Source organism: Rhinolophus sinicus, chromosome 14 (assembly GCF_057876585.1).
Source record: "Rhinolophus sinicus isolate RSI-liver-muscle chromosome 14, RSI-T2T, whole genome shotgun sequence".
NCBI lineage: Eukaryota > Metazoa > Chordata > Mammalia > Chiroptera > Rhinolophidae > Rhinolophus > Rhinolophus sinicus.
The window spans coordinates 6,765,411-6,791,773 of NC_142514.1; the positions used below are offsets into that span (position 1 = coordinate 6,765,411).

At 40.3% G+C, this 26,363-nt stretch overlaps 1 protein-coding gene and 1 non-coding gene across 20 annotated transcripts in view; one reads left to right on the top strand and one right to left on the bottom strand.

Annotated features, from left to right (window-relative positions):
• The first annotated feature begins 320 nt into the window (after positions 1 to 320).
• The window catches only part of KIF1B (kinesin family member 1B), a 130,570-nt gene continuing 104,527 nt past the window's right edge, over positions 321 to 26,363 (top strand). For 8 of the 19 annotated variants that reach the window (XM_074334067.2, XM_019746684.3, XM_074334069.2 and 5 more), the window contains exons 1-2: positions 349 to 675; positions 14,609 to 14,789. In XM_074334067.2, coding sequence (XP_074190168.2) covers positions 14,684 to 14,789 — 106 coding nt within the window. In that variant the 5' untranslated portion in view covers positions 349 to 675; positions 14,609 to 14,683. Of the gene's footprint in view, positions 676 to 14,608; positions 14,790 to 26,363 lie in introns of all 19 variants that reach the window. The other 11 variants (XM_074334065.2, XM_019746682.3, XM_074334072.2 and 8 more) reach the window with 4 other exon arrangements.
• LOC141572509 (U6 spliceosomal RNA) lies at positions 16,618 to 16,724 on the bottom strand. The gene has a single exon (XR_012497839.1). It is a non-coding gene; the product is annotated as a U6 spliceosomal RNA (small nuclear RNA).

Genomic DNA, 26,363 nt, shown 5'->3' on the forward strand with positions numbered 1-26,363 from the left:
GGGGGAGTCCTGCCCCGCCCCACTTACCCAGGCTTTGTCCCCTTACAAAGCGGATCATCCGGTTGGCCAGGCGCTGCCGCTGCCGCCTAACACCCTTCGGGAGTCGCTCGGGAGGAGACACTGGGAGCGGGTTTTACCCACCCCGTTCTCCCGCACACGCGCCGGCTTCTGGGCCACCAGGGGGCGCCCTGGTGTCTCCGCAGCTCCTGACTGCATCCCCACCCCCTCCAGTTCGCCCTGCGATTGGCCTGCCGCCTCGACCTCTGAGCTCCGATTGGTCGCTGTCCACGTCAGTCACGGGTGCCGGGGCGGGCCGAAGTGACGCACGACGGCTGGGCTTGGGGCGGTGTCCCGCGCCTGCAGCTGCGGGCAGAGGTTGGCGAGGACCGACGCGGGGTAGTCAGGCGGCGGTGATCCTGGGAGGCGTCAGCGCGAGTCTGAGCCGCTCCTCGCCGGCCGCAGCCACCACCACCGCCCTGTCGTCTCGCCCCGGCCTTCCGCGGCCCTCGATGCGGTACCGGGCCGCTGCGTGATGGGGCTGCGAAGCGCCACCCTGCGGCTCGTGGCGGCCGCTGCTCGCGCTGAGGAGCGTCGGTGCCCGCCCCCCCGTGCCCCCGCGCACCGCGGCGCCTACTGATCGGGTGCACCCGCCTGTGGGTCCGCAGCGCGGCTGAGGTAAGGCGGGCAGCGGGGCGAGCGGCGGTTGCGGCTGCGGCCTCCGGGCTGGGGAGTGGCCCGTCTCGGGGGGGATGGGCGGCCGGGCCGGGGTCCGGGCGGGGTCCGAGCAGAGGAAGCGCTGGGCGGGGCAGGAGCGGCGAGCACTGAGAGCGCTGCCCCACCGGGGCACCGGGTGGGGTGGGGAGCCTCGTCCTCGGGAGTGGGGGGCCCTCCCTGGGCCAGCAGCGAGCCCCGGGCATGGGTCCAGCCGCCTGCTGGGTCCTCCGCAGTGCCCCTCACTAGCCCTCCGTTTCCCTCGAGCTGCCAGGCTCCGGGTGGGCCCAGCGGTCAGCAGGCCCGCCGCTGTCTATCGGTTCGCGGGGCCCTCTGCGCACATTACAGGTCTGTGGAGACGGCGTTGCTCCGTTTGAAAGCCACCCTTTTTTTATTTACCCCGTCGTCTCTCCCCAATTACGGTTGGCATCGGGGCTTTGGCTAGGAATGTGGCTCTGCCCTTTGCCAGGTAAAGGCAGGAAAGGGCGTCAGGTGGCGGCGGGAGGGGGAGGGGGGCGGACTCTAGTAGCGCAAGGACTAGAGCGAGGAGAGCGACGGAGAGGGAGGGGGCTTGCTGGAGGCCGGCCAGCTGTGAAGCAGGCTGCTGTGGGCTCGGGGCTCGGCCGCCCAGGATGACTCTGGCAGCCATATTGGGAGGATGATCTGACAAATCCTTTAGGAGCCAAGTCCGATTGCTGGAAGGCACCAAGTGTCAGCCCTGGCAGCTTTCAGGGCGACTGGCCACACCAGAAACCGGCTTGTGGGGGTGGGGAGGCTGCGCGGGCAAGCTAGTCATTGTTCAGGCAACACAAAGTATTCCTGGCCCTCCCACCAGAATGGAACTCCAGAATCACTTTTTCTCCTTGGTGACTTGCTGCTCACTGAGCTTCCAAGGTAACGTGTCTTCAAGATTCCATCCCTGTTGGGGTGAAAGACTGTGTTTCCATATTCCTCTGACATGGCCAGTGCTGTGGACACAGGCCTGATGATGCCTTTCCGGTACTTAGGCAGATCTGAGGCTAGCCAAGGCCAGCGGACCAGTGTGGAGGCCTCAGGATACTGCACTGGATGGATCGATGTTCCAAGTAGCTCAGCGTGCAGTGATTAAGTAAACTGGAATATTCTGACAGTGGGAGAGGCTTGCAGCAGTGTCACTGAGGATGCGGAGTGTCATCTTTGTGGAATCTGAGGTAGCTGAAATTAGATTGTCAACAGATCCCTTGCTCACATGTCTCTTACTGTTTTGGGCAGCTGTTCTGCTACACGGAACATGTTGCTTTGTGTCCTGGATGGGCCTGTGCGAGCCTGGTGGAAGTATGGTGACTGCATGCGAATAGCTCTTCACAAGTGATATAATGGTGGATATTTCATTTAGAGGCTGGCATTTTGTCAGCTTAGCTTAGTCATGAAACTTAGCTTGTGTTCTCTAAGTGCGGTGATGCTTTCTAATGAACGCGGTATGGCTGTTGGATTATGAGACGAGTTCTCAACGTATTGTTGAAGGGTGGAATATGAAAATTGCACACATGTTGGCATTGTGAAGCAGATCTGGGTATGATCGGTAACTGAATTCCGCGTGAGCCTGTACTCTGTCTTTTCCTACATCCTACATGTGAACAGGACCTGCAGAGTGCCATGCCTGCCTTCTTTGTGTTCTTTGCCTTCATTCAAACTCCATTTCTTAATGAAGAAATTCCTACAACTTCTTAAATTGAAAAATTGAAAAAATTTTCTGATAGGGTTTTCTAAGAAAAGCCATAACACTTTATTTTTTGTTTTTATCATTAGGCTTTCCTTTCAGACTTGGTTGAATAAAAAATGGCTACAACAGAAACTAGTGGGGGTTTTTTTGTATTACATTAATATGAGAGAAATACAGAATGTCTGTTTTTTAAATTCCATACCCCAATTAAGAAGAAATATTTCTAAGTTTAAAAAATTTAAAGTTACTTGATTAATAAAAAAGGTCTTAAGAATTGTGGTTAAATAGAATTTCAGCATTTGGTAAAATCAGGCCTGATTGTGAATCTGATTTAGAGGCAAGATTTTATGAGTCTGTGCAGGTCTGCTCTGATGAATGTTTTTCCAAAATTTATCCAATTAAGTACAGCTTCTAAGGCTTGGAACAGACTGTTTCTTTTTCAAGAGCAGATACGAATGCAGTTTTCCTTTTTTCTCTCTTTCCTCTTTCCTGCTTTCAATTTGTGCAGAGAATAAACTCCCAAGAAGGGTGCCAACAGAGTCTCCACAGCCAAAGCTTTCTAGCCCACTTCCCTGCTATGGTCTTGTCCTGGATACAAAAGTACAAAGGACAACAATGGGCCTCTGCCTTCTTTTTGTAAACCCCTTCCCAGGCTGCTAATCACAGCAGGAGTAAGCATATCCCTTTGGTCTTGTAAACTGATAATATAATTTCACAAGGCTCTGAAGTGCAAGGTATAAGCATATCTACTTCATGTAGTTCTCTTTGAAAGATGGCCTTGTTGGAACAGATACTGGTGAATTTCTGGAGTCTATAAAAGTGTGTGAATAAATATACCTACTCTTACAGTTTTTTGTGTGTGCAGCTCATTGTAGAAGATAAGTGAAAACAGATGTGCTTGTAATAGGAAAAACCTGCAAAAGGTGCCTTGGCCTTCTCACTGAGTTGAGCTTTTTGGTTAATGGCCCAGTGATTCATTTATGCTCCCTTTTACGGCATTCATTACCAGTTAATTGAGAGTGCATGTAGAGATGTAGTTGTTTACCTTCAAGGAACCTACAGTTTACAATTTGTGAAGATCTGGTAAAATAAGGTTCACTCCAGCTCTTCCGTTTTGGTATAATTAGTGCACTGCCGCCCAAGCCGTGGTAGTTTAGTTTCCATGATTTTCAGTCCGAGCCTTTTCCCCCTTTGTATTGTCATATAATACTTATTATCTGTGCTGGCTGAACTTACTTTGTAACTATGCTTAACTTTAAAATTCCTGGACTTCAGCTCAAGCAAACATTGGCTTCATTCTGTTCCAGTGACTCAGTATTGTGGCCACATCTAACATGTCATCACCCTCACATTTACCCAAAGATCTCAGATTCGCCTTCAGATCTTAAACTCTGATAATTTACAGCTCTCACTTTTGTAGTCTCTTTCTGTGTGTTCTCCCACTTCAAGTCTCCTGGACCATCAGCCTCTTCCACTTTCTACTTCTTTGTCTTCCTTTTCTACGCTGCGACTTCTGGGATGCAGCTGCGACTTCGGGGATGCATCGTTTCAGCTCTGTTCTTCCTAGCACTTGCAGGTTTTAGTTCTTTATTATCCAAGGCCCTCTATGCGGATGCCAGCCTCGCATTATTCCTACCCTCCATACCCTCCAGTATCTCTGGTGGAGAAACCTCACCAGACGTAGTGCCCAGTAACGTGTAGTCTTAGGTCTCCCCAGAGCCTGTCTTTGGTGTCTGTTGAAGCAGTTCTGCTCAGTTCCCTCCCCCGTTCTCCACAGTGGCTTTTCTAAAATCTCCACTTAAGCAAGCGCCCCACTGCCCCATGCTTGGCGTAAAACCCACCTGCTGTCTTACAGGAAAAAAGGGCATGAACTCCCTCAGCTTCCCCTTCCGCTGCTTACAGACGGCTCTGCCTTCTTTCTTACCCTTTCCTCCAGTCTTAGAGAAAAGGTTACCCTTCCTGACTTCGGCTAATGCCTTGGCCTGTGTCCTGCATGTCACTGCCTTCTCTGATCTTTAGGGACTTGCTCTGTTGGTTACTTCTCTTCCCCTTTGCTGACTGTTCCCCACAGTTCCTTGAACACAGCAGGCACATTCCCCCCGTAGGGCCTTTGCTCTGACTCTTCCTTCTGCTTGGAACACTCTAGCCCTGCAGTCTGCTCCTTCACTTCCGTCAGGTCCTTGTGTAATGTCACCACCTCAAGAGACCTGCCTGACCTCATTGTCACACCTGCGCAGCACTGCTCCCCGCCACAGTCCGCATCTCCCTGACTTGGCTGTGCCTTCCCTCCCTCGTCATGCTTTGCATCGCCTAACATTCTGACTTACTGTTTTAATGTCCCCTCTCCCCCTACGAGAATGTAAGTTCCTCCATGGCAAGGACGTTTATCTGTTGTGTTCATTGATTTATCCCAGACTCAGAACTGCCTGTCATGTTGTAGGCACCTAGTAAATAGCTGTTGAATAAAATATAGAAACATGCAAGTCTTTCCTATCATAATGAGGGACGTGAGGGAGAAAAATCCCTCCTTCATTCCTGGTGGCTTCTAGCTGTCTCTCTCCTGCCTCTCCCAGTCAGGTTCTGGAAGCAGCCAGGATACTTGCATTTCCACTTCCTTGCCTTCTGATTACTACTCCCCAACCCACCACAGACGAGCTACAGTGACCCCCACTTCACTATCGTGCTCTTGCTCGGGTTTCCAGCCCTTTACTGCTAAAACCAGGGGCACCCTTCACTCCTTTGCGATACTGAAAGTATTGGTCACTTCCCTTCTTCATTGAACTTTTGTTGGCTTCTGTTTGGTGGGGCTAGTTTCAGTCTCATGGGCCTCCTGCTTTTCTGGCCACACACTGCTATCAAATTAATTCAACACAAATTTTTGTATAACTTCATTTATATTGAAAGGCTTACTCTGTTTTTTCTTTTTAAGGAACTAGAACTTTGAGTACATTCTGTATTTCCAACATTAGATAGCAAAATAGGTTATTGACAGGAAAGTTTTATTTTAAATTTATACCACTTACTGCTTGTAAAAAGGATTTGAGAAACTTACACCACAAATACCATATAGATACAGTGATGCTGTTAAATATAGATAAGAAACAAAAATCTATGTAACAGGAGCAAAAAGTAAATATACAAATTGCAGCAATTTGTATAATTGGTTATTGTAATTTAGTTTTGAAACTTTTGGAAGTCAAGGTAAAAAGGGAAAGATAAATTACACAATTTTCACTCTGGTAAAAGAAAGCCTAATGGTTTGTCAAGAGAAATTTTCTTCTGGTAATAAATTCTAAAGAAATTCTAAGAGAAAGGTGTTATAGTTACCTTGATGCAAGCATGTACATACTAAGTGTTTCCAACAGGTTTTTAAGTAAAAGGAAGAAATATTCTTCAAAGACATTTTTAAAAAAGGTAATCCACCTGCTTTCCAAACTGTGAGTACAACATTCCAGTATAGTAACTAAAGTCCTTTTTGTGAAGGCTTTGACTAATGTGGTTCAGGTGTGTAGCTTTACATTAAGATAAATCTTGAGTATTCCAGTGGAGAACTCATAATTTAGAGAGAGTGGAATACTTTGATTCTATGTTGTCACCTAATTGAAAACATACCTATTATACTTTGAGTACTGGTTTATCACGTGGCAAGATTGACACATCGTTGACACATGGAAAAGTCTGACCTGCATTCTTGCCCAGATAAGTCAGCTACTCCCAGACAGGTATCTGCCAAGGTGTAGTTATGGCCAGATTTCAGAAAGAACCTTGACTCATACCTAATTTGAACTAATTTTTGATTGATACTTGCCATTTCTGCGCCATAGCTTGAGCTGAGTTCATTTTGACCTGGAGTAGGTGTTGCCATCCACTTTGACAGTGGAAGAACTTCAGTGGAATGTTGGCATTTGAGTGGCCGAGTTCCAGTGGATCTGCCAAAATAAAATTATAGGGTATAGATTCAGATATTAGAACGAATTGATTTACTAGAGTTTAGTGTTAACTCTCCAAACTTTGAGAGAAAATAAAAAATGGAAAAAAAATCAGTATGATTTTGAATAGTTTAAGCCATAGGCCATTGGAGCCGTTGTTTCTTGATGCACTTCTTGCTTTATGAGAATAAAATCATGTCACCAGTGAAAAGGAGGATCCTTGGTTTCTTAATTATAGTGACAGAAGGACATGTGTCTAATAAATCCAAAAACCGTATCAGGTTATTTTAAATAGTGATTAAAGAAAACAGCTGGGGTGTCTGATGAGCTAGTTTAGCCCCATTTAAGATTGAAAATCTGATCTGTCAGGAGACTCCTGCACAGTCTGATTCTTGGCATTGAGTTAGAATGCAGAAAGAAGCTTTTGTAACATGTGATTGCAGCTTGGCTCATGGCTGATTTTTATCCATAGAGTCAAAAACCAAGAATAGACAGGTAATTCATACACACAAAAATAAATTCTTACATTTTGGGGGCCATTTTATCAATACGTATAGCCATCGTCAGTGACACAGTGTTAGGTCCTAAAACTGCTTGGTATTCATGGAAAGTATTAGACTGAGAGATGCAAAACTTGTAATAATAAGGAAATTTTTATAACATCTCAAAATGGGCTCACTAGTTACAGACTTACTTTTGGGTACCCATTCATTCTTTAAGTTATAATTCATTTTTTAAAAAATGTAATTCAGTGGAAAAGATTACCTTTTAAATAGACTGCTTGCTGATACTGTAAATTTGCTGCTGTATGGCAAATCGTGTGACTTTTTAATTTAAAAGACTGTATTTCATGGTTAAACTTTATTTTCAATTGTGACAAACATTGTGACAATGTATGAGAGTTAACTGAACTATTGAGAGCATCATAGGGCAGAATGAAGTAGAAAAATGAGGTATCAACACAACCTTTTTAGGGAACAAAGAGAAAGAAGGTATGATTTTTGGCTCAGGAAGAAGGTATGAATTAATGTTTCCTGCTTCAGGGTGATATTTGACCTTGTCCTCAAAAGATATGAACTTAGAATAGGTTGAGAAAGGAGATTGGGCTTCCCGGAATTGCACGTTTGGTGTGGTAAGAGGGTGCGTGGTGGAGAAGAAGGCATCAACTTGGGCAATGAAAACAGACTGGGAAAGGAGGTTAGATTCTGGAGGCCCTGGGATTTTTAGATTTATGTTCTGAGGCTGTGGAACCAGTTAAAAGTTTTTAAGGACATGAACTGACCTCGGTTTTAGGAATATAATCCTGGCTGTTTTCTATAGAAAAGGGGTATTACAAAAACAAACAAACCAAAAAGCTGGTATTATTTTGTTCTTGTTACTCACTTTGCTGAAAGGTCAATTCGAGAATTAGTCTTCTCCTTAGGCTCCTAATAATCCAGGGGACCTCTCAAGACACAGAATTGCACAAGATCAAAGTTAAGCAATTGGGCACACATTTAGAAAAATTAAAATGATTTAGATCTAAACAAAATTTTTTTATTAAATGTTTATCCCTTTATGGCTAGTGAATGCTTCTGGAATTTTTGCTCCATTCCGCTTTCCTAATGCTTCTAATTGTCATAAGGAAGGAAAACTGGTCAGAAGAACAGTCTAGAACTGAGGCTGTGTAAGTGGTTTAGATAGAGTATGTATGGTTCCCTTACCTACCTTTCTTCCTTTGGCTCTTCAAAACTTGGAAAATATATTTTTATGCTAATTATAAGAAGTATTGTTTTCCTGTAACTTAAAAATATTCTGTAATTATTGTTTCTCATTGGAACTTAAACTTGATTTCAGATTTATATAGTTGGTAAATTTTAAAAAAGAATCAGAGTTTTGAAGCTGTAATGCTTTGATGGACATCTCTATTATAAAATATTATATTTATAATATAAGGGAAGTAACAAAGGAACACTTTTTATAGCCCACTTAGCTGTCATTTCCTATTACTGTATAAAATTTTAGCTCACTTGTGGAGATGGTTGTAGTTTTACCATGGGACAGTTAAATCAAAAAAAATATATATTTAGGTTCAGGTAATTTTGGGGAAGTAATTTTAAAATGTGTGTATCACTTCTGAAAAAGAATGACTGTTGGCTTTTTTAATTAGGAAGGTATTTTAAATTAATTTTATTCTTTTTTCCTGTCTCCATTTTGGAACTTGGGTTTTTGTTTTTGTTGTTGTTGTTATTAGTTTCAGGTGTACAAGCCAACATATTGATTAGACATTTACCCACCTCACATAGTGACAACCCCAACAAATCTACTACCCATCTGACACCGTACATATGAGCTATTATAATACCATTGACTATGTTCCCTATGCTGTACTTTATATCCTGTGACTATGTATTTTTTAAATTATAATTGACATCCCAATATTATTTTATGTTAGTTTCAGGTGTGCAGCATAGTGGTTAGGCATTTATATAATTTATGGAGTGATCCCCCAATAAGTCTAGTACCCATCTGACACTGTACGTAGTTTTTACGATATTATTGATTATATTCCCCATACTGTATTTCACATCCCTGTGACTATTTTGTGACCATGAATTTCTACTTTATAATACTTTCACCTTTCTCACCTATCCCCCCAGCCCCCTCCCATCTAGCAACCATCAGTTTGCTCTCGGTATCTAGGAGTTGACTTCTGTTTCGTTTGTTCGTTTTGGAACAACTTATTTTTTATTAATACCATTCAGACATCACTATTGACACAATAACTAGGAATGCAACTAATTTTTTTTTTTTTAAGATTTTATTGGGGAAGGGGAACAGGACGTTATTGGGGAACAGTGTGTACTTCCAGGCCTTTTTTCCAAGTCAAGTTGTTGTCCTTTCAATCTTAGTTGTGGAGGGTGCCGTTCAGCTTCAAGTTGTTGTCCTTTCAGTCTTAGTTGTGGAGGGCGCAGCTCAGTTCCAGGTCCAGTTGCCGTTCAGTTGCAGGGGGCGCAGCCCACCATCCCTTGCGGGACTCGAAGAATTGAACTGGCAGCCTTGTGGTTGAAAGCCTTGTGGTTGAGAGCCCACTGGCCCATGTGGGAATCGAACTGGCAGCCTTCGGAGTTAGGAGCACGGAGCTCTAACCGCCTGAACCACCGGGCCGGCCCCACAATTAAAATATTTTAACTATTATATTCAAGACCCTGTGAACTACTATATTCAAGACCCTGTGATAGAGGGGATTAGAAACATGACTAAGATTCTGTTCTTAGACTTAAATCTACAGTAGAGATAAGTAAAGTAACTTATTTTGTCCTAGATAAGGTCCGTGAGTTGAGAAATATTAAATGAAGAAGCATTTGCATTTGGTTTGGGAAGTGGAAAGAATCTATGGAGGCTTTAGAGATACGTAGCATACGAGAAGATCCCAACAGAATAAATTGGATTTTGAGAAGAACAGAACAAGACACAGTGGGTGGAGGGAACATGTAAACAAAGGCGTAGGGACAGAAAAACATGAGATGCTTTCAGGAAACCCTCTGGTGGGTGGTGCGTAAGGAACCTCGATGGAAGGCAGTGTTTTGTGGGCTAGTGTAAATAGGTGGCTTATGTTGCAGAACACGTCGAATGCCAGTGTGGGGAGTTCAGTCAGTACTTCGTAGACAGTAGAGAAACTTTGAGGATTTTTAAGTGAACAGACCTGTACTTCAGGAAGGTGAGTCTGGCAATTTTGAGTAGCGTGGATGGAGTCAATGAGAAAGGCAGGATCGTATAGTACTGTTGGGTGGGAGGAAGAAAGAAAGTGGTTGAGAAGGTTAACAGTCTTAGGTGAGAAGTACGTATGGAAGTCCTAAAAGAGCCAATGGTGGTAGAAATAGAAAGAGAGATTTTATAGGGAGAAGCCATGTAATTTGACAATTGATTAGATGGCTAGAGGAAGCAAGCTTTTGGGCCTGTGGGAACAGGAGCATGCTGAGGACGTTGAAAGAAACAGAAAAGAGGTAGAAGAGCTGTGTTGTTTGGGGGAGGAGGAGAGAGTTTGGCTTTGGTTGTGTTAGGTTGAATGAAATGCTGGCAGGATAGGTAGGTAGGTAGAGGCGTCAAACAGTCTATTGAAAAGTGTGTGTATGGGGGACGTTAGATGTTAGTGTGTTGGTTCCTAGTTGCAGACGCACGGTACTTTCTACGTGAACCCTACCAGAGAGGTTTCAGCCTTTGTCAGTCAGTCAGTAGCATTCAGCATTTTAGTAGGCCACTACTAAATGGATAGAACACTGTCTATTTTAGTTAGTGGATAGAACACTAAAGAAAATTTTGGGGGCAGCCGGATGGCTCAGTTGGTTAGAGCGCAAGCTCTGAACAACAGGGTTGTTGGTTCGATCCCCACGGGCCAGTGAGCTGCGCCCTGCACAACTAGATTGAAGGACAACAGTTTGGAGCTGATGGGCCCTGGAGAAACACACTGTTCCCCAATATTCCCCAATAAAAAAGTTTAAAAAAAAAGAAGAAAATTTTGGTTTTAAAATTTACATATCTATAACATTCAATAATCGTTGACATTCTGGCAAACTTGTTTCTTCAATCTTCCCCTACAAAATTCCTTAATATCATCTGGCAGCCAGTCTATGTTCAGACTTCCCTGATTATCTAAAAAATGTCTTTTCACATATTTTCTTGATTGAAAAATCATTGTATTTGGTTGATAACTAACGCACATCTTTTATTACCTCCCCCCCCCCAGTTGTGCTATTTGAAGAAACTAGGTGACTTGACCTGTAGCTTTTTCCAAATGCTGGGTTTGGCTGATTACATCTTTCAGGTGTCATTTAAATTGTTTAAATGACAATATGTCCTGGACACTGATAGGTCTGAAGCTTGAGTCTATTCAGGGTGTTTTTAAGGGCGTGAGCTAGAAGACTTACTACTCGGTGGTGCTGTGCATTTCCTATTGTAGCACATCAGGAGGCATAGATCACCTGGGTGCCCGTTTTAGGAATGTTCAATTTGGTTCCGATGTTTTCAGCCTTATCCATACACTGCAATGTTCCCACATCAACCAGCCTTTCAGCTAAGGCTTTTTTAGCTGCTAGTGATGATTGTTGCAGAGAGCTTTTATATCAGTTGAGTTGGAAAATGGTGACATTCTAATTTCTGTCATTTCTTCTGCATTGATTAGCTACAGTTTTTCTGTAAAAAGAACTTGCCTACGTTGACTATTTGGCTATCGTGGAACATAGTTCATACAGAATATACAGGCTGGGTATGTGCTCAATTCTTTCGTTTTATTTGCCAGTCTTCAGAATAATGAGGTTTTTAAAAGTGTCATTATGAACTCATGAATTTGTATATTTGATGTTTTTCAATCTATTTGCAGTATGTATGTATGTATGTATTCTTATAATTATCCCATCTTTGGCCAGTGGGAGACCCTTTAAATTGGCACCTGTGTCCTTTTGCCACGACCACATTCATCTTTGATAGATTTCGTGCTTGTGGTCACACTAACATGTTCCAGGATCGTCTTGAAATTTCGTCTAGCCATTTTTTTTCAAGAAGCCCAGTTCAAAGAGATTTTTGAGAGAATAGGATTTTTGCGTTGGGACGCTGTTAACGAACAGCACAAAATAGAATGCAGTCGTGTAAAATGATAGCAGTGTTCGCACAGTGTGTTTGGGGCTGTAAGTGCTTTAGGAAATACCAGTGATTCCTGGAATGTTTGGGTAGTCATTTGGGAAGAGGTAAGATGAGCTGGGCTCTCAAATAGAGGAGAAAGTGGAAATTGAAATGCCGGTTGGAGGGGAGAAATTGTTAGGCGATGTGAAAGAAAGTGTGGGTAGGATGGGAAAGGAGCTTGACTGGAACGAACACCTGCCTACCTTTGACTTTGGTCTTGATCTTGTAAGCACTGGGGAATAAGAGAAGTTTCTTGAGTTTGGAAGTGAAATTGAAAGTCATGCTTTGGAAAGACTAGCATTGCTGCAGGGTGGAGCAGTTGCATAAAGCGGTGGCTCAGCTGGAGATTGGCAATATAATCTTTGGGAAACTAACAAAATCCCGTACCTGGGGCCTGTCTCAGAACTGTTGAATCCAGGCTGGAGGAGTTTAGGCTCATTTGCTTTTCTTCTATTTCTTTTCTTTTTTAAAAAACTGAATTTGTTGGGATAACATTGGTTAGTAGCATTATGTATATGTCAGATGTACAACTTCATAACACAACGTCTGTGTACTTCATTGTCTGCTCAGCGTCCGTAGTCTGGTCTCCTTCCATCACCATATACTTTTCAAAAGACACCCATATGATTCTGTTTTGTGCAACCCTGTTTAATTAAAACTTAAAGCTCGAAGATCAGTTCCGCTATTCCCAGTACACTAGGCATGAGATACTAAGGGCAGATGGGGACAGTGGCGATGGGAATGAGAGAAATGAAGGGACAGAAAATGCAGATTTGTTTTAAAAGTTTTCCTGTGGTATTACATTAATAATGTTAACGCTAATAAAAGGATTCAAAGAGAAGGAAGCAAAGAGAACTCCAAGGTTTATGATATGGGACCAGACACAAATAGGAAGATGGGCAGAGATTGCTAGTTTGGGGGAGAGGATAATGGGACATGTTGAGTGTTGAGATGATGGCTGTGTATCAAGGTGAACTCGCTGGGAGGTTGAAATGTGTTCCGTCTTGCTCTTTCTGAATGCTTCATTCTCTCTTGGCAAAGTACTCTACTCAACTAGTGACTGACTATAGGTCGTGCTCTATTAATTGGGAGGGTTAATTAGCTCCAAGCTTCCATTTGATAAATGTGAGCACAATACATTTTTGATATTTGTTTAAAAAGACCATCTGTTTAATGTAAAATAAAATGGGGTTGAGGGTAAGGGGGATTAAATATATGGTGATGGAAGGAGAACTGACTCCGGGTGGTGAACACACAATGAGATTTAAAGATGATGTAATACAGAATTGTACACCTGAAATCTATGTAATTTTACTAACAGTTGTCACCCAGTAAATTAAAAAAAATAAAATAAAATGGGGGAAAAGACTGGAAAAAACATTGCAGAAAATATGAAAAGATTAATATCAGTAAATATTGTAATCATTTGAAACAAAAACAAAAAGTCGGTAAACCAGGCAAAGACTTGAACAGGTAATTCTCACAACTGGGAAATACCGTACATCATTCATTCCTCTGAGTTCTTTCATCAGGGACTGTTCTAAGTGCTAGCACACAAGACCTGAGCATTCTGGTGCTGGTGGAGTGAGAGGTGGGCAATAGCACGTACCAAAGCACAAGAATTTCAAATAGTGATAATGCTGTTAAGAAAATAAGGTAATGAGATAGAATGGCTTTTGGTATGTATGTATGTATGTGTGTATGTATGTATGTATGTATGTATGTATTTATCTCTGTTGGGGTTCCCTCATAATTGCACTCAAAAGTTTCTCTTTTAGTTTTTTCTTTTGTTTGATTCTTGAAGATGTTTATATAATGGATAGAATGCAGATTGAGATCTGTTGTTTCTTGTGGAAATCACTTATGTGGGTTCTTCTCACAGAATAGTGATTGTTTTGTTCCGTTGGGAGAGAAGCTATTCATCTGAGAAATGTTCACATTTTTGCCTGTGGCTTCATTCAGTATGAAATGCAGTGATTTGATTCTGCCATGAGTCGGTGGCACCGCTGAGGACAGAACCTTAGTCTCTTAGGACCTTCTCTGCTTATTGTACAGGATGATCATGAAGGTCAAGTAAGATGCATATGAACGTGTTCGTGTAGGTTAAAGGAGGAAGTTAAAGGAGCGAGCTAGAGCTTATCTTTGTCCTTTACTGTTTAATTATACATCATATAACTGAGTGTTTCAAGCTGTAATTAAAGTATAGAAAGTTCAATGCATTGCTTTAAAGTAGTAAGTCCTTTTGCAGATGGGGATTTACTTGTGTAAGGAACTTGAACAAATAAACCTTTTGTGTGTTTTATATGTTACTGAAGATTGATTCAGAAAAACAGCAAGATAGATGCCTGTTACTTTGCAGATATATTTTTTATTATTAACTGTAGGGATTTTTAAGGTATGATAAAGAGATAATGGAGTAGGAAAACAAATTTCGGCCTTTGGTTTCTATTTGATAATTTACTGTTGAGAATATAAGGGAAGAGAAGGGAAGAGGTTTTTTGAAATGGAAACAGGAATAGCACTAAGATAGAAGATAGTAACTTATGCTAAAGTTAGCTCATGCTTTTTTTAATTGACTGCATTCTATGGAATTTTTTTCTTTTTAAAGGAAACTTGAACATAACTTCAAAAGAAGATTTGATTCTTTATTTCTGGACTGCATATACATAACAAGACCATCAGAATGTCGGGAGCCTCAGTGAAGGTGGCTGTCCGTGTGCGGCCCTTCAATTCTCGAGAGACCAGCAAAGAGTCCAAGTGCATCATCCAGATGCAAGGCAACTCCACCAGTGAGTTCCTGTTGTTTCTGTCAGTTAATTCTCACTCTCCTTTTCCTTCTTGCTGTGATCAGAATAACTGAGTATTCGGGTGTTATCACTTTGAACTTTGCTATTTTCAGTGATCCATTGAATGTTTTCCTCCTGTAATATTTTCTGTAGCATATTCAAATAATGGACTGTTTATTTTGTTTTTTACAATTGAGAAATCCCTGGAGAACTGAACTAATTTAGCTAGTGTTTTTAAGTTGCAATCTTAATGATAATAAAGGTGTAAGCAGTGATTTTTACTAAACGATGATGTGAAATATACTTGTGGAGGCTCCAAGATTTTTCTTTCTTGATTTTAAATAGCACTTACAGTGGTTCTTTGAGTTGAACAACAGATACAACTATAATACATAGTAAACTTATAAATTATTACTAAAATTATTAGTCATTGCTTCCCAGCTTGTTTCTCTATATAATTGCTTAAGTGAAAAATGACTTAAGCTGATTTCTTTTGTACTTGCATTATTAATTACTTGATATGGACATGTAGGCAAATTATTACTTAAAATAGTCTTAGTTTTACCATCTTGAAACCTATAACTTGGTGATAAAGCAGCATCATAGGTCTTTCAGACACAAGTTAATGCTCCATAGTTGAGAAACCATTCTGATCCCATCTGTTTGTGGGTCATTTGCCAGTGTTCTGTGTAGGGGATTCTACCAGTGGGAAATAAAATTATATATATTTAAGGTGTACAATGTGATGTTTTGATATATGTATATATTATGAAATGTTTACCACAAGCAAACTAATTAACATATCCATTACCTCTGGTTACCTTCTTGTGTGTGTGGTGAGAATACTTGAGATCCACTCTGAGCAAATTTTAAGTATACAATACATTATTATTTATTGTAGTCACCATGTTGCACATTAGGTCTCCAGAATTTATTCATCTTATAACTGAAAGTTTGGACCCTTTTATCAATATTTCCCCTTTTCCCCACTTCCCAGCTTCTGGTAACCACCATTCTATTCTGTTACTATGAGCTCACATTGTTTTTTATTTGTTTTTATATTCTTTACCTATAATTTTGAACTTGCTGTTGCTTATACACTTCTCTGAACTTGGTAGATAGGACTTGCAACAATCTTTTTTTTTTTTTAAGAAAAAGGGTTTTTTTTGTTAGTTTCAGGTGTACAAAGCAACATAATAGTTACATATTTACACCCCTCACAAAGGGATAACCTCCCCCATCTACTACCCCTGACATGGTATATGGCTGTTACAATACAACAATCTTTATTTTTTTTTTTTAATTTCTTTTATTGGGGAATATTGGGGAACAGTGTATTTATTCACATCAGCTCCAACTCAAGTCGTTTTTGTTTTTTTTCCAGTCTAGTTGTGGAGGGCGCAGCTGGCTGGCCCATTTGGGTCTCGAACTGGTGACCTGGGTGTTATGAGCACTGTATTCTAACCAACTGAGCCAACCGGCTGCCCTGATCTATTTTTTATAAAAGGATTCAAAAATAGGAGTCTAAACTGCTGTACTATTATTGGTTTAACATTTCTTTGTCAGTTGTGCCAGTGGTTCTATGAATTATATCCTATGAGTGAGTAATTGTAAAAGAAAAAGATGCAAAATCAGTATTGAATTGTACACTTTAAATGGGTCAACTTTATGGTATGTAAATTATATCTCAATGAAGTTTAAATAGGAAGTCAGTGTTGATTATTTGCTCCTTAAAGTTTGAGCTAGACTTACAATTGAACTAGAGAACAAATGTTTACGTTCTTCAATTTGTGTTCACTCATTTAAACTATACTATTACTTGTACTTCATTTTAAGAATTAAGTTTTACACAATATATAACTAAATCCTTGCACAGGGGCCATACTAATCTTCTCTGTATCGTTCTAATTTTAGTATGTGCGCTGCTGAAGTGAGCACGCTAAGTCCTGATTATTGAGCCTCTCATTTCTCTGTGAAAAATAAATTAATTATAACTTAGTTTTTAGGCATTTTTGGCTATTGCCATTGCCTCTAAATATGCTAGTATATATCACAAGTTCTTTTAAAAGGCAGATTTGAAGAAATCCTGGATTAGGAGCCAGAATTGATTTCAAAAAGAACCACTTTTCTCTCTGATATGTTTCTCATATTGAACTTCCAGGAGAAATCCCCAGTGTCATGGAGATGGTTTTTCATTAATGGTTGAGGTGTCTGTTGCTACTTTTCTTACAGGGTTGGAAATCTCACTAAAAACTTTTAAATAGAAAATGATTTTTACAAGGCATATCCATGAAATGTAAAAATCAATTGCCATACAATAAAAATAAATGGAAAATTTTTATTAGTCCAAGTAATGATTCTAATGTTTTTTTCTTGATGACAAATCATTTTAGAATTCCCACATCTTAAATTGGCTGTAAGTTTATGTTCATTGTCAGGGTCAAATAGCATTATTTTAATTTTTCCCCCAGTTTTATTTCTGTGAACAGGTAAAACATTCATTCACATGGTATAAAACGTAAAAGGTACAGGGGTGGTTAGCTCAGTTGGTTAGAGCGCGGTGCTCTTAACAAGGTTGTGGGTTTGATCCCCACATGGGCCACTGTGAACTGCGCCCTCCACAACTGGATCGGAACGTCTACTTGACTTGGAGCTGATGGGTCCTGGAAAAACACACTTTAAAAAAATTTTTTTTTAAACATACAAAGAGTATGCGGTACAGACACTTTCTCTTACCCCATCACATAGTCAACCATTTCCTCTCCTCTCAACTTGTGTGAGATTTCCTTTCAGAGATAGTGTAAGCAGCAACATAGTTTTCTAAGATAGTTTTATTCCCCTTTTAGTTAGTGATAATGTGTAATAGTAGCTTATTTTTCAGCCTTGACTGCATTGAATGCTTTAAATACCTGAACAGTACAATTCACGTTTATAACTTGTAGAAGGTGTTTCCTTTGAGATTTTAGCATGAAAGAATTTTATTTATTAGCAAGTATCTGCTATATGTAAGTATAATGGTATCCTAAGTACCAAATAGAATATTTTTTAAAAATCATCCATTTGACTATCCAGGAGAATAAAACTATTAAAATATGTGGTAAAATTAAAACATTTTCTATAGTTCTGGGTAGTTAGGAGAAATAGATCTGGGTCTGCTTGACTCTTTGCTTTGCTTATTTTTTGATCATATGAATTAAAAGCTCCCTAAGAGATTATTGATAGCTCATTAAAAAAGTGTTAGATCTCATTGTTTCTATATAGCTCTCTCTTTGACCTTATTTTTTTTTCTTTTAAGATTTTTTTTTTTTTTTTTTTTTTTAAACAGGACTTTATTGGGGAACAGTGTGTACTTCCAGGACTTTTTTTTTTCCAAGTCAAGTTGTTGTCCTTTCAGTCTTAGTTGTGGAGGGCGTAGCTCTGCTCCAGGTCCAGTTGCAGTTGCTAGTTGCAGGGGGCGCAGCCCACCATTCCTTGCGGGAGTCGAACCAGCAATCTTGTGGTTGAGAGGACGCGCTCCAACCAACTGAGCCATCCAGGAGGCAGCTCAGCTCAAGGTGCCCTGTTCAATCTTAGTTGCAGGGGGCGGAGCCCACCATCCCTTGCCGGACTCGAGGAATTGAACCGGCAACCTTGTGGTTGAGAGTCCACTGGCCCATGTGGGAATCGAACGGGGGAGTTAGGAGCACGGAGCTCTAACCGCCTGAGCCACCGGGCTGGCCCTGACCTTATTATTTTGATTGCATAGAAAATAACGTCAGTTTAGGGGAAAAAAGGTAAAATTACCAAGTATGATATTCACTCTGGATGAAGGATCTCAAGTGTTTTCACTTGGCAAACTGAAGAAGAGAATGAGATTCCTAGTTGAACACCTTTTGAGGACAGGGCCATAAAATTTGGAGTTGGTGAGGATGTAAGTTTTTCTTCACCTATTCTTGCTCATCTCCTACAAAAGTCTTTCCAGAATTACTGAAAATATTGATAGTCTTTTCATAAAAGTTTGAAGAAATGCCTGGTTTTTATTAAAAGTAATTAATAGTTTGGTTAGAATAGGCCTGGTTATATTGTACTAGTCCTATGAAAACCAATCCGTGGCCCACGTGAAGCACAGTGCTGAACTGCCAGTGGTTTTTCCATCGTTTTGTCCAAAATCTTTCTAGACCACAGGCCAAGTGGCTGGGCTCTGCCTTGCCCTTTCTTTCCCTTCCTCTTTTGAGAATCTGCTCTAATATGTATCTGGGCGGATTACAGAGTTATATGTACCCTAGGACCCTGCCCTTAAGGAGTTTTTAGTTTGTAGTAGGACAGACAAGACATACTAAATAACCTCAATACAAAGTAAATATGATAATTGCCATTAAAAAAAGGGTTTTAAAAAAGTACAGGTGTGAGTTTGGCAAAGGGCACATGTGAGATTCATAGATGATAGGGCATTTCTACTAGTCCTTGAGGAGTAAGTAGACTTTAAATTAAACATCCAGTATGTTTGAGGAAATTTTTAGATTTGTAGCTTATTAGTGTTAGGACTAGATAATTGGTACTCCTGACCCACATCTGGCTGTAACACATTGCCTCTCTCACGTAAACGTTCAGCAGAAGAAATTGGACTTCTAATTAGCATTAGTCTACTGAAACAGAAATCCTCATTAGCTGAATCAGCCTTGGGAAAAGTAGGGTTAGTTTTTAGCGAAATACTTAGTCATGGCTCAGAGGGTTTGTGGTAATTTTGATTCCTTTGAAAGGTGTTTGTTCTTGGAAAATTTTGGTTATCTAATTATATCAGAGACTTTTTCCCCTAGGATTTTTGGCATTTTCTACTAATGTTTTCTATTTTATATGGCATTTTATTTGTAATTTGACTAACAAATAATTTTTTTAAACTTATTTATATAAGTGTGTTTATCCAGGGCCCATCAGCTCCAAGTCAAGTAGTTGTTTCAATCTAGTTGTGGAGGGCGCAGCTCACAGTGGCCCATGTGGGGATCGAACTGGCAACCTTGTTAAGAGCACCAAGCTCTAACCAACTGAGCTAACCGGCCACCCCCTAACAAATAATTTTTATATGAGAGATTTTAAATAAGCCACTTGCTATGTTTAGAAAGTATTAATGGCTTGATTAAAAAAAACAAACCACTGGATTTAAATTGGGAGACAGCATGCATTTTGAACCTAGAATTGTTGCAAAAAATGAAATGAATTTGCTGTAGTCACATGTGTTAGCTATATTGAAAGACTGCTATGCTGGCAAGCTGGCCTGGCCTGCTGCTTGCAAGGATTATAGCTGATTGCAGATGGAATGCAATGGAATGTTCCTGCCATAAGATCTCTTACGAAAAAGTAGAAGAGGGTGAAGGGTACTTTAGGGAATGTGCCAGATCTGTAAACTTGAGTAGTAGCAGTTTTATTGAAGCAATTTCTGGTCTCAGAGGGAACATTTTCCATGGCACAGATAAATGTTACTGCTTTGACATTTTTGAGACCCGAATGCATACACAAATGGCTTTGTTTAATATCCCATTATGTTCCAAGTTTCTCCCACTTTGGAAGCTTTTTTAAATTGTCTAGTTACATCCTTACCACGGCCTCCTGCATTTTGATGGATTTTTGTTGTTGTTATTCCAATTTGGTTAAATGGTTAGAGTTCTTACGTAATTTTGTATTCTAGTCTTTTCTTGTTAGTCTTAAGTGTTTTTTTTTTCTCTCATTAGGATTACCTCTCATTTGCATTTTGCTCTGGGTTTTTTTTTCCTGGGGTCAATGGATAGATTTCAGTGACTGTCAAGGTGGGCACCCCTTGAAATTATATGAAAAATGTGTTTTATGCATTTTCCTAGGGAGGGAATAATCTACTTTCAGTACATTTTTAGAGAGATCTGTGTACCCAAAAAGGAGTAAGAGGCACTAGCCTGAGATCAGAAGGAGGTCTCCTTAAGTCCTTTCCAGGATAAGTCAGGACATACCGTGTTTCCCCGAAAATAAGACCTAGCTGGACAATCAGCTCTAATGCGTCTTTTGGAGCAAAATTTAATAGAAGACTGGGTCTTATATTATATTACATTACATTGCATTATATTTATTATATGAGAGCGGGTCTTATAATAAAATAAGACCGGGTCTTATATTAACTTTTGCTCCAAAAGACACGTTAGAGCTGATTGTCTGACTAGGTCTTATTTTCGGGGAAACAGCACCATGGAACTGCAGAGATGACTGGCACTCGTGTTCTGTACTGGCAGGTGGGCACCTGGGCTTTTATTGTTATTGTTGATACTCTACATACATATATGTTATAAATCTATCTACTGTATGTCTATCTACTAAATAGTTAATTTAAAATGTACAAAAGCAAAGGAAAAAACAAAGTCAGTCTTGCAAGTAGAGATGCTGTGTGCCCATAACCAGGCAGATCATGTAACAAGCACATTGCCTCCTGCTGCCTCCTCATGAAGCCTTCTAGCCACTTTTTCACTCCTTTTTTCAAAGACAGGAATGTCCACATTGATTAAATGACACTCATTTAGTCACTGGAATGTAGGAAGGTAAGCAACATGAGGATAGAGAGGTTCATACAGCAAAAGAAGAAGACGAGGTCAGTAAAATACATTGTCATCGGCCTGAGTACCAGTGGCACTTTTGCTGTAGTCAGGGCTTGGAGCTATGGCAGTGTGTGTGTGTGTTGGGGGTGGGGAATAAAGGTGCCACTGAAATGATACTACATTTGCTCAACTGGAGTGGGTTGAAACCAGTTTGGGCCTTTCGAAGGACTTTAGGAATGGGTATACAAAGGGGAAGTCCAGGTCTCGCATGGACAGTGGCCGTGGCCTCTCCCTTTAGGGAGGTTGTCCCTCAGCAGTGTCGGGGTGGGATCAGTCTGTGATCCTCCAGCCTCCCCCCCCCCCCCCTTAGCTCAGGCCTGTCTGCTGGCCGCTCACTGTGCTGCGGACCTTTTTACATCCTGGTCTTTCTTATGCCCCCCTCAGTCTTTAAAGCAGCCTTTGCCTTACTTTTCTTCAGATCAGAAACATATTTGGTCTTTTCTTCTGTGTCTGACACAATATTATTTAGTATTTCAGGACTTCTCATGTGGCACCTAAGCTGACATTCCGGAATGTATCCTTATATTTCTTACGTTTTTCTTCTACAGGGATACGGTTTACGGTCATAAAGAAGGGCATTAGATTGTACCCTCTTCTAGATAGTAGGTGTATTTCTTGTTGTTTTCCACTGTTTTTGAACTTGTACTGCCTTTGATTGCTTTGGTGTGTCATAGCAAGACATTTTCGTATGTGATAAAAAGAAAATTGTTTTTGGTGAGTTATAAGCATGTCATCGAAACTCTTCAGCTTTGCCCCATCACCGTGACTTCCGAAATGAAGATGACTTCCGGCATTTGTCATTAATGGGTTGGTTGGTTGTCTGAACAAAATTTGATGGCATGTTGGTATTGAAAACATGACCTTTTGCAGATTGTACAGTTTTTCACAAGTACCTGCTAGGGCTTGTCTTTATAGCCCTGGATCGGACAGCAGCTAAGGATGATGTATCTTCTGGTTAATTCCATGAACAAAAGAGGGTTCTTTTGACTTAGCTGTCGTTTCACAGCAGTAGGTGCTCCCTCTGTCGTCATCGTTTCCTTATATTAGGAAGATGCTGAAGTTGGTGTTCAGGGGAAAAAATCATTCTTTAATTATCTTGGGCTATTTATTTTCTTGGCATCTGGCTCTAAGGGCCCCGGTTTACTGCCTTACTTCAGACATGGACTGTTGGACAATGCAGGGATAAGCAATCCTTCACTTTGTAAAATGTATCTCCTAAGGAAGACAACCTGATGGGGAAAGCAATAGATTGAGACTGTTTCATATCCCTTATACTTACCTAAAACAGTTTTGGGCACGTAATAGGTGTTCAATAAATTGAATTTGCTTTTCCTTTCTCTTGTCTTTTGCTATATATAATTTTTCTTCTGAATATATCTTCTTTCAAATATCCTTGAAATAGACCAAAATGAGGCTTGGAGTCTGGGGAGGGCCTGGCTTGTTTAAGTCCCACTATTTTGTAGCAAATAGTCGTAGCATATTACTGTTCCTTCCACATACTGACAATTTCTCTAACTCTTGTTTGAGGCATTATCTTCTGGTGTTTTCCCTGGTAGCAGTTTTACTCCATTGATCTTCATCATAGTTTAATACCTTTACTTAGAGAGAAAAAACAAAAGAAAGATATTTGTTAGCTGTCACAGTACAGGTTCTACCTATCCTTACCCTCTGTTTCAGAACAATTTATTGAACATATTTATTCAGTATATCTATAAATGATATAAACCAATCAATTAAAAAAATTTAAAGAATACTGCTTTTATTCTCAAAACAAAAGCAGTTGAAAAATTGAAAACTCAGAAAACACAAAGCAGAAAGCAGACTCACTCCTAATCTTACCCCTCAGAGAAAGCTGCCGTTAACATCTCGTTGGGTAGTCTTCTCATCTTTTCTTTGCACCATCACATATTCAATTTGTTATGTAATTGGATCATTTATGTAGAGTATATAGATGTAAATATATATTATATACATATATATACTGTCTTGTAACTTGCTTTTTTTAATCCTTTTTTTCCTCTCTTTCTTCCGCCTCCCCCCACCCACCCCGGTTCAAAGCCCTTGTTTCTCAGTCTAGTTGTGTAGGACACAGCTCCCTGGCCCATGCTGGTATTATTCAATCAAAGATATCCACATTTTAAAAACATTTTAACATAATTTTTTATAGGTGTTTAAAGGAATAATACATCAAATAGGTATGTTTTATGTTATGGAAAGGATTTTTTTTCGGGGGGTGTAATTACAGATTTTAATACTCAGAATAGACGTCAGAAACCTATAGTGTTCTAAATACTGAACATTTGAAATTCCGTGGTGTTCTGGATGCATCATCCCGAATAGCACCTAAAGTGCAGCAAGGCGATTGGCTAGAAGATGTTATGGAAATTACCTTAAATATGGTTTTCCTCTTGTGATATACCCACTGCTTTTAATAACATGTGACAAATCAATATAAAGATGGATTGAATGGACTTTGAATTATGAATTTGTGTAGTTTATTCTTAAATTGATTTCATCACAGTTAATCCAAGGGCTGACCCTGGTTAAATCTACCTGCTTATTTTCACCTGAAGGACAAATTGAGTTTAACTTTTTTGTTTTAGAATAATATGTTACTCATTAATGTCCTTTAGCAATACAAGTGACCTTATCAAATGAGTGCTCTATTTCAATAATAAGTATTTCCTATCATCTTATTGTAGTTTGTATTCATTACCTTAATACGTATAACATTTTTACAGCTGTATCTCACTTAATTGTAATAGCATGTATACTGTGTCTTTCTACAGTTGTGTTCTCTAAACCTAGCCTAGTGCCTGTTTAATAAGCATTCAGTGACTGAATGGATGAATCAGTGAATGTAGAGTAAGATCTAAACGTGTATACAGAAAAAAACTTTCTCCTTCACCTGAGCACAAAGCTTATAAATTAAATAGTAAAACACCCACTATTATATATGAGTATTATCAATTCATTAATTTATTGAGCACATTCTTTTAAGTATTCTTCAAGAACTGAGTTTTAATGGCTATATATTATTTTATGTGCTGTACTTTACTTAGCTAATCCCCCACTATCAGACACTTGAGACTTAAAACAATTTCTTAGGACTGCTGTAACGAATGTAAGCCCCACACAGGTGGGGAAGGAATTGTTTTTAAAGGCAGTTCACGCAGCTGTCGACCTAGCGTCTCTACCTGCCTGTCTAATAACCTTTTGAAACTTGACATGTCCGAAACTGAATTCTGGATGGATCCTCTTCCAGTCCTGCTCCCCTGCATTCGCTCTCAACTCAGTTGATAGCAACTATCTGTGTAGTTGCCCAGGGCAAAAATCATGTAATATCCTTGACTTCTCTCTGTCTTATCCTCTAGCCAATCCATGGGAAGGTCCTGTGGGCTCTGCCGTAGGGTACATCCAGAATCTGACCACTTTTCACTCCCTTCACAGCCACCACCTGCACTAACCTCCTAACAAGCCGCCTTGCTTCAACCCTTGACCTCTGGCAGTTTGTTCTCATCAGAGCAGCTAGAGCGATCTTTGTAGAATGGAAGTCAGACTATTTTTTTGGTCAGAACTCTGAGATGGTTTCCATTTCACTTAGACTAAAAACTAGTCTGTGCGTGATCTCGCCTCTTCCGTTGTCAAACCTCTGTAGCTTCCTTGGTCTTTCACATAGTGTATTGGGTACATTTTCCCGTTTCTTAGTATTCTTCCAGAGCATGATTTTAGTGGCTGCGTAGTATTCTATTACGTTTATGAACGGTACCTTATTCAGCTCATCCTCTGTTGCCAGACACTTGAGCCGTAGCTTCTTCATTTGTAAATGGAGATGTAGCTGAGACCTACCCAGCCTGCTATCCCCGGGTTGTTGTGAGGCTCACAGGGAATCAGGTATACCATAGGATGGTAATTGAAAAATGATTTGTTAAATTGTTTTTTTGTGGTTAGTTTTGGTACCTAAATTGTTGCATTCAATAGAAATGTAAATTGAAAGGCAGAAACAATTGAACCTATCACTAAGCTGGAGGAGGCCTTTGGTATTGTGTGTTTGGAACTGCTTTTTATTACAGTGAATAATTGAAACTCTTTCAGTTACTTCAATAAGTTGTTTTCACATCTAGATTCCAAAACAGCAAAGAGAGAAGACTGGATAAAATCTTGTAGGAAACCTAGTCTTCTTTCTTTGCTGTTTTGCATCTTATTGTTCTAGTCTTTTAAGGTTGCCTTAATTAAAATCCAAACATGCGTCTTTATTATGTGCATTTATTGTTTATTGCGAAGGGGAAAGTAGCCGTGCCCAGTTTTTTTCTGTTCTTTTTAATGCCTTCTTAGCAATTCTTAAGATGCTTTGGAGTCCATTTTTAGACGTCCATGCCAATAACATGGTGCTGACCGCCTTTGGTTGTTGCCCAGTGAAGTGTGGGTGCTGTAATGGGACCGTGAACTGGACCAGTACTTCTGGTCGTATGACAGGCAAAGTGTAGGTATTCCTAGATTTCATTTCGGTAATATATCAGGAATTGCACTTATTTTATGAAAAGCATTTCTAGTGGGCTAAAACCAGTTCTTAGTTGTATTGTTTAGGGATGAATGCTACATACAGAGTTGGTAGGAATAAGAAATACGAATTAGGTTTTTTGAGAGCATCTCTAGGAAATTAGGTTTTTGTTATTCAGCAAGCATAAGCTCGGAGGCCACCGAGCTCTCAGAGAGTTTTTAGTCTTGTCTTAAAGGTAAATAATCACAGCAGTGTGATGGCCGTTAAGAAAGCATTAAGGAGAGACTTCTAAATCATTGAGGGGTAGGGCCAGGAAAGGTGGGGAATGTCCGGGAAGCCCTTTCTGTTTTGGCATAATAGGAAACCTGTATGGCCAGAATTAGCAGAAGCTACTACCTAAGTGAGGAAATGATTCAACTCCATTTACTGTTTCCCTGTGACGCTGTTCTGGTCTAATACCAGAGAGTTACGTGTAACTGAATA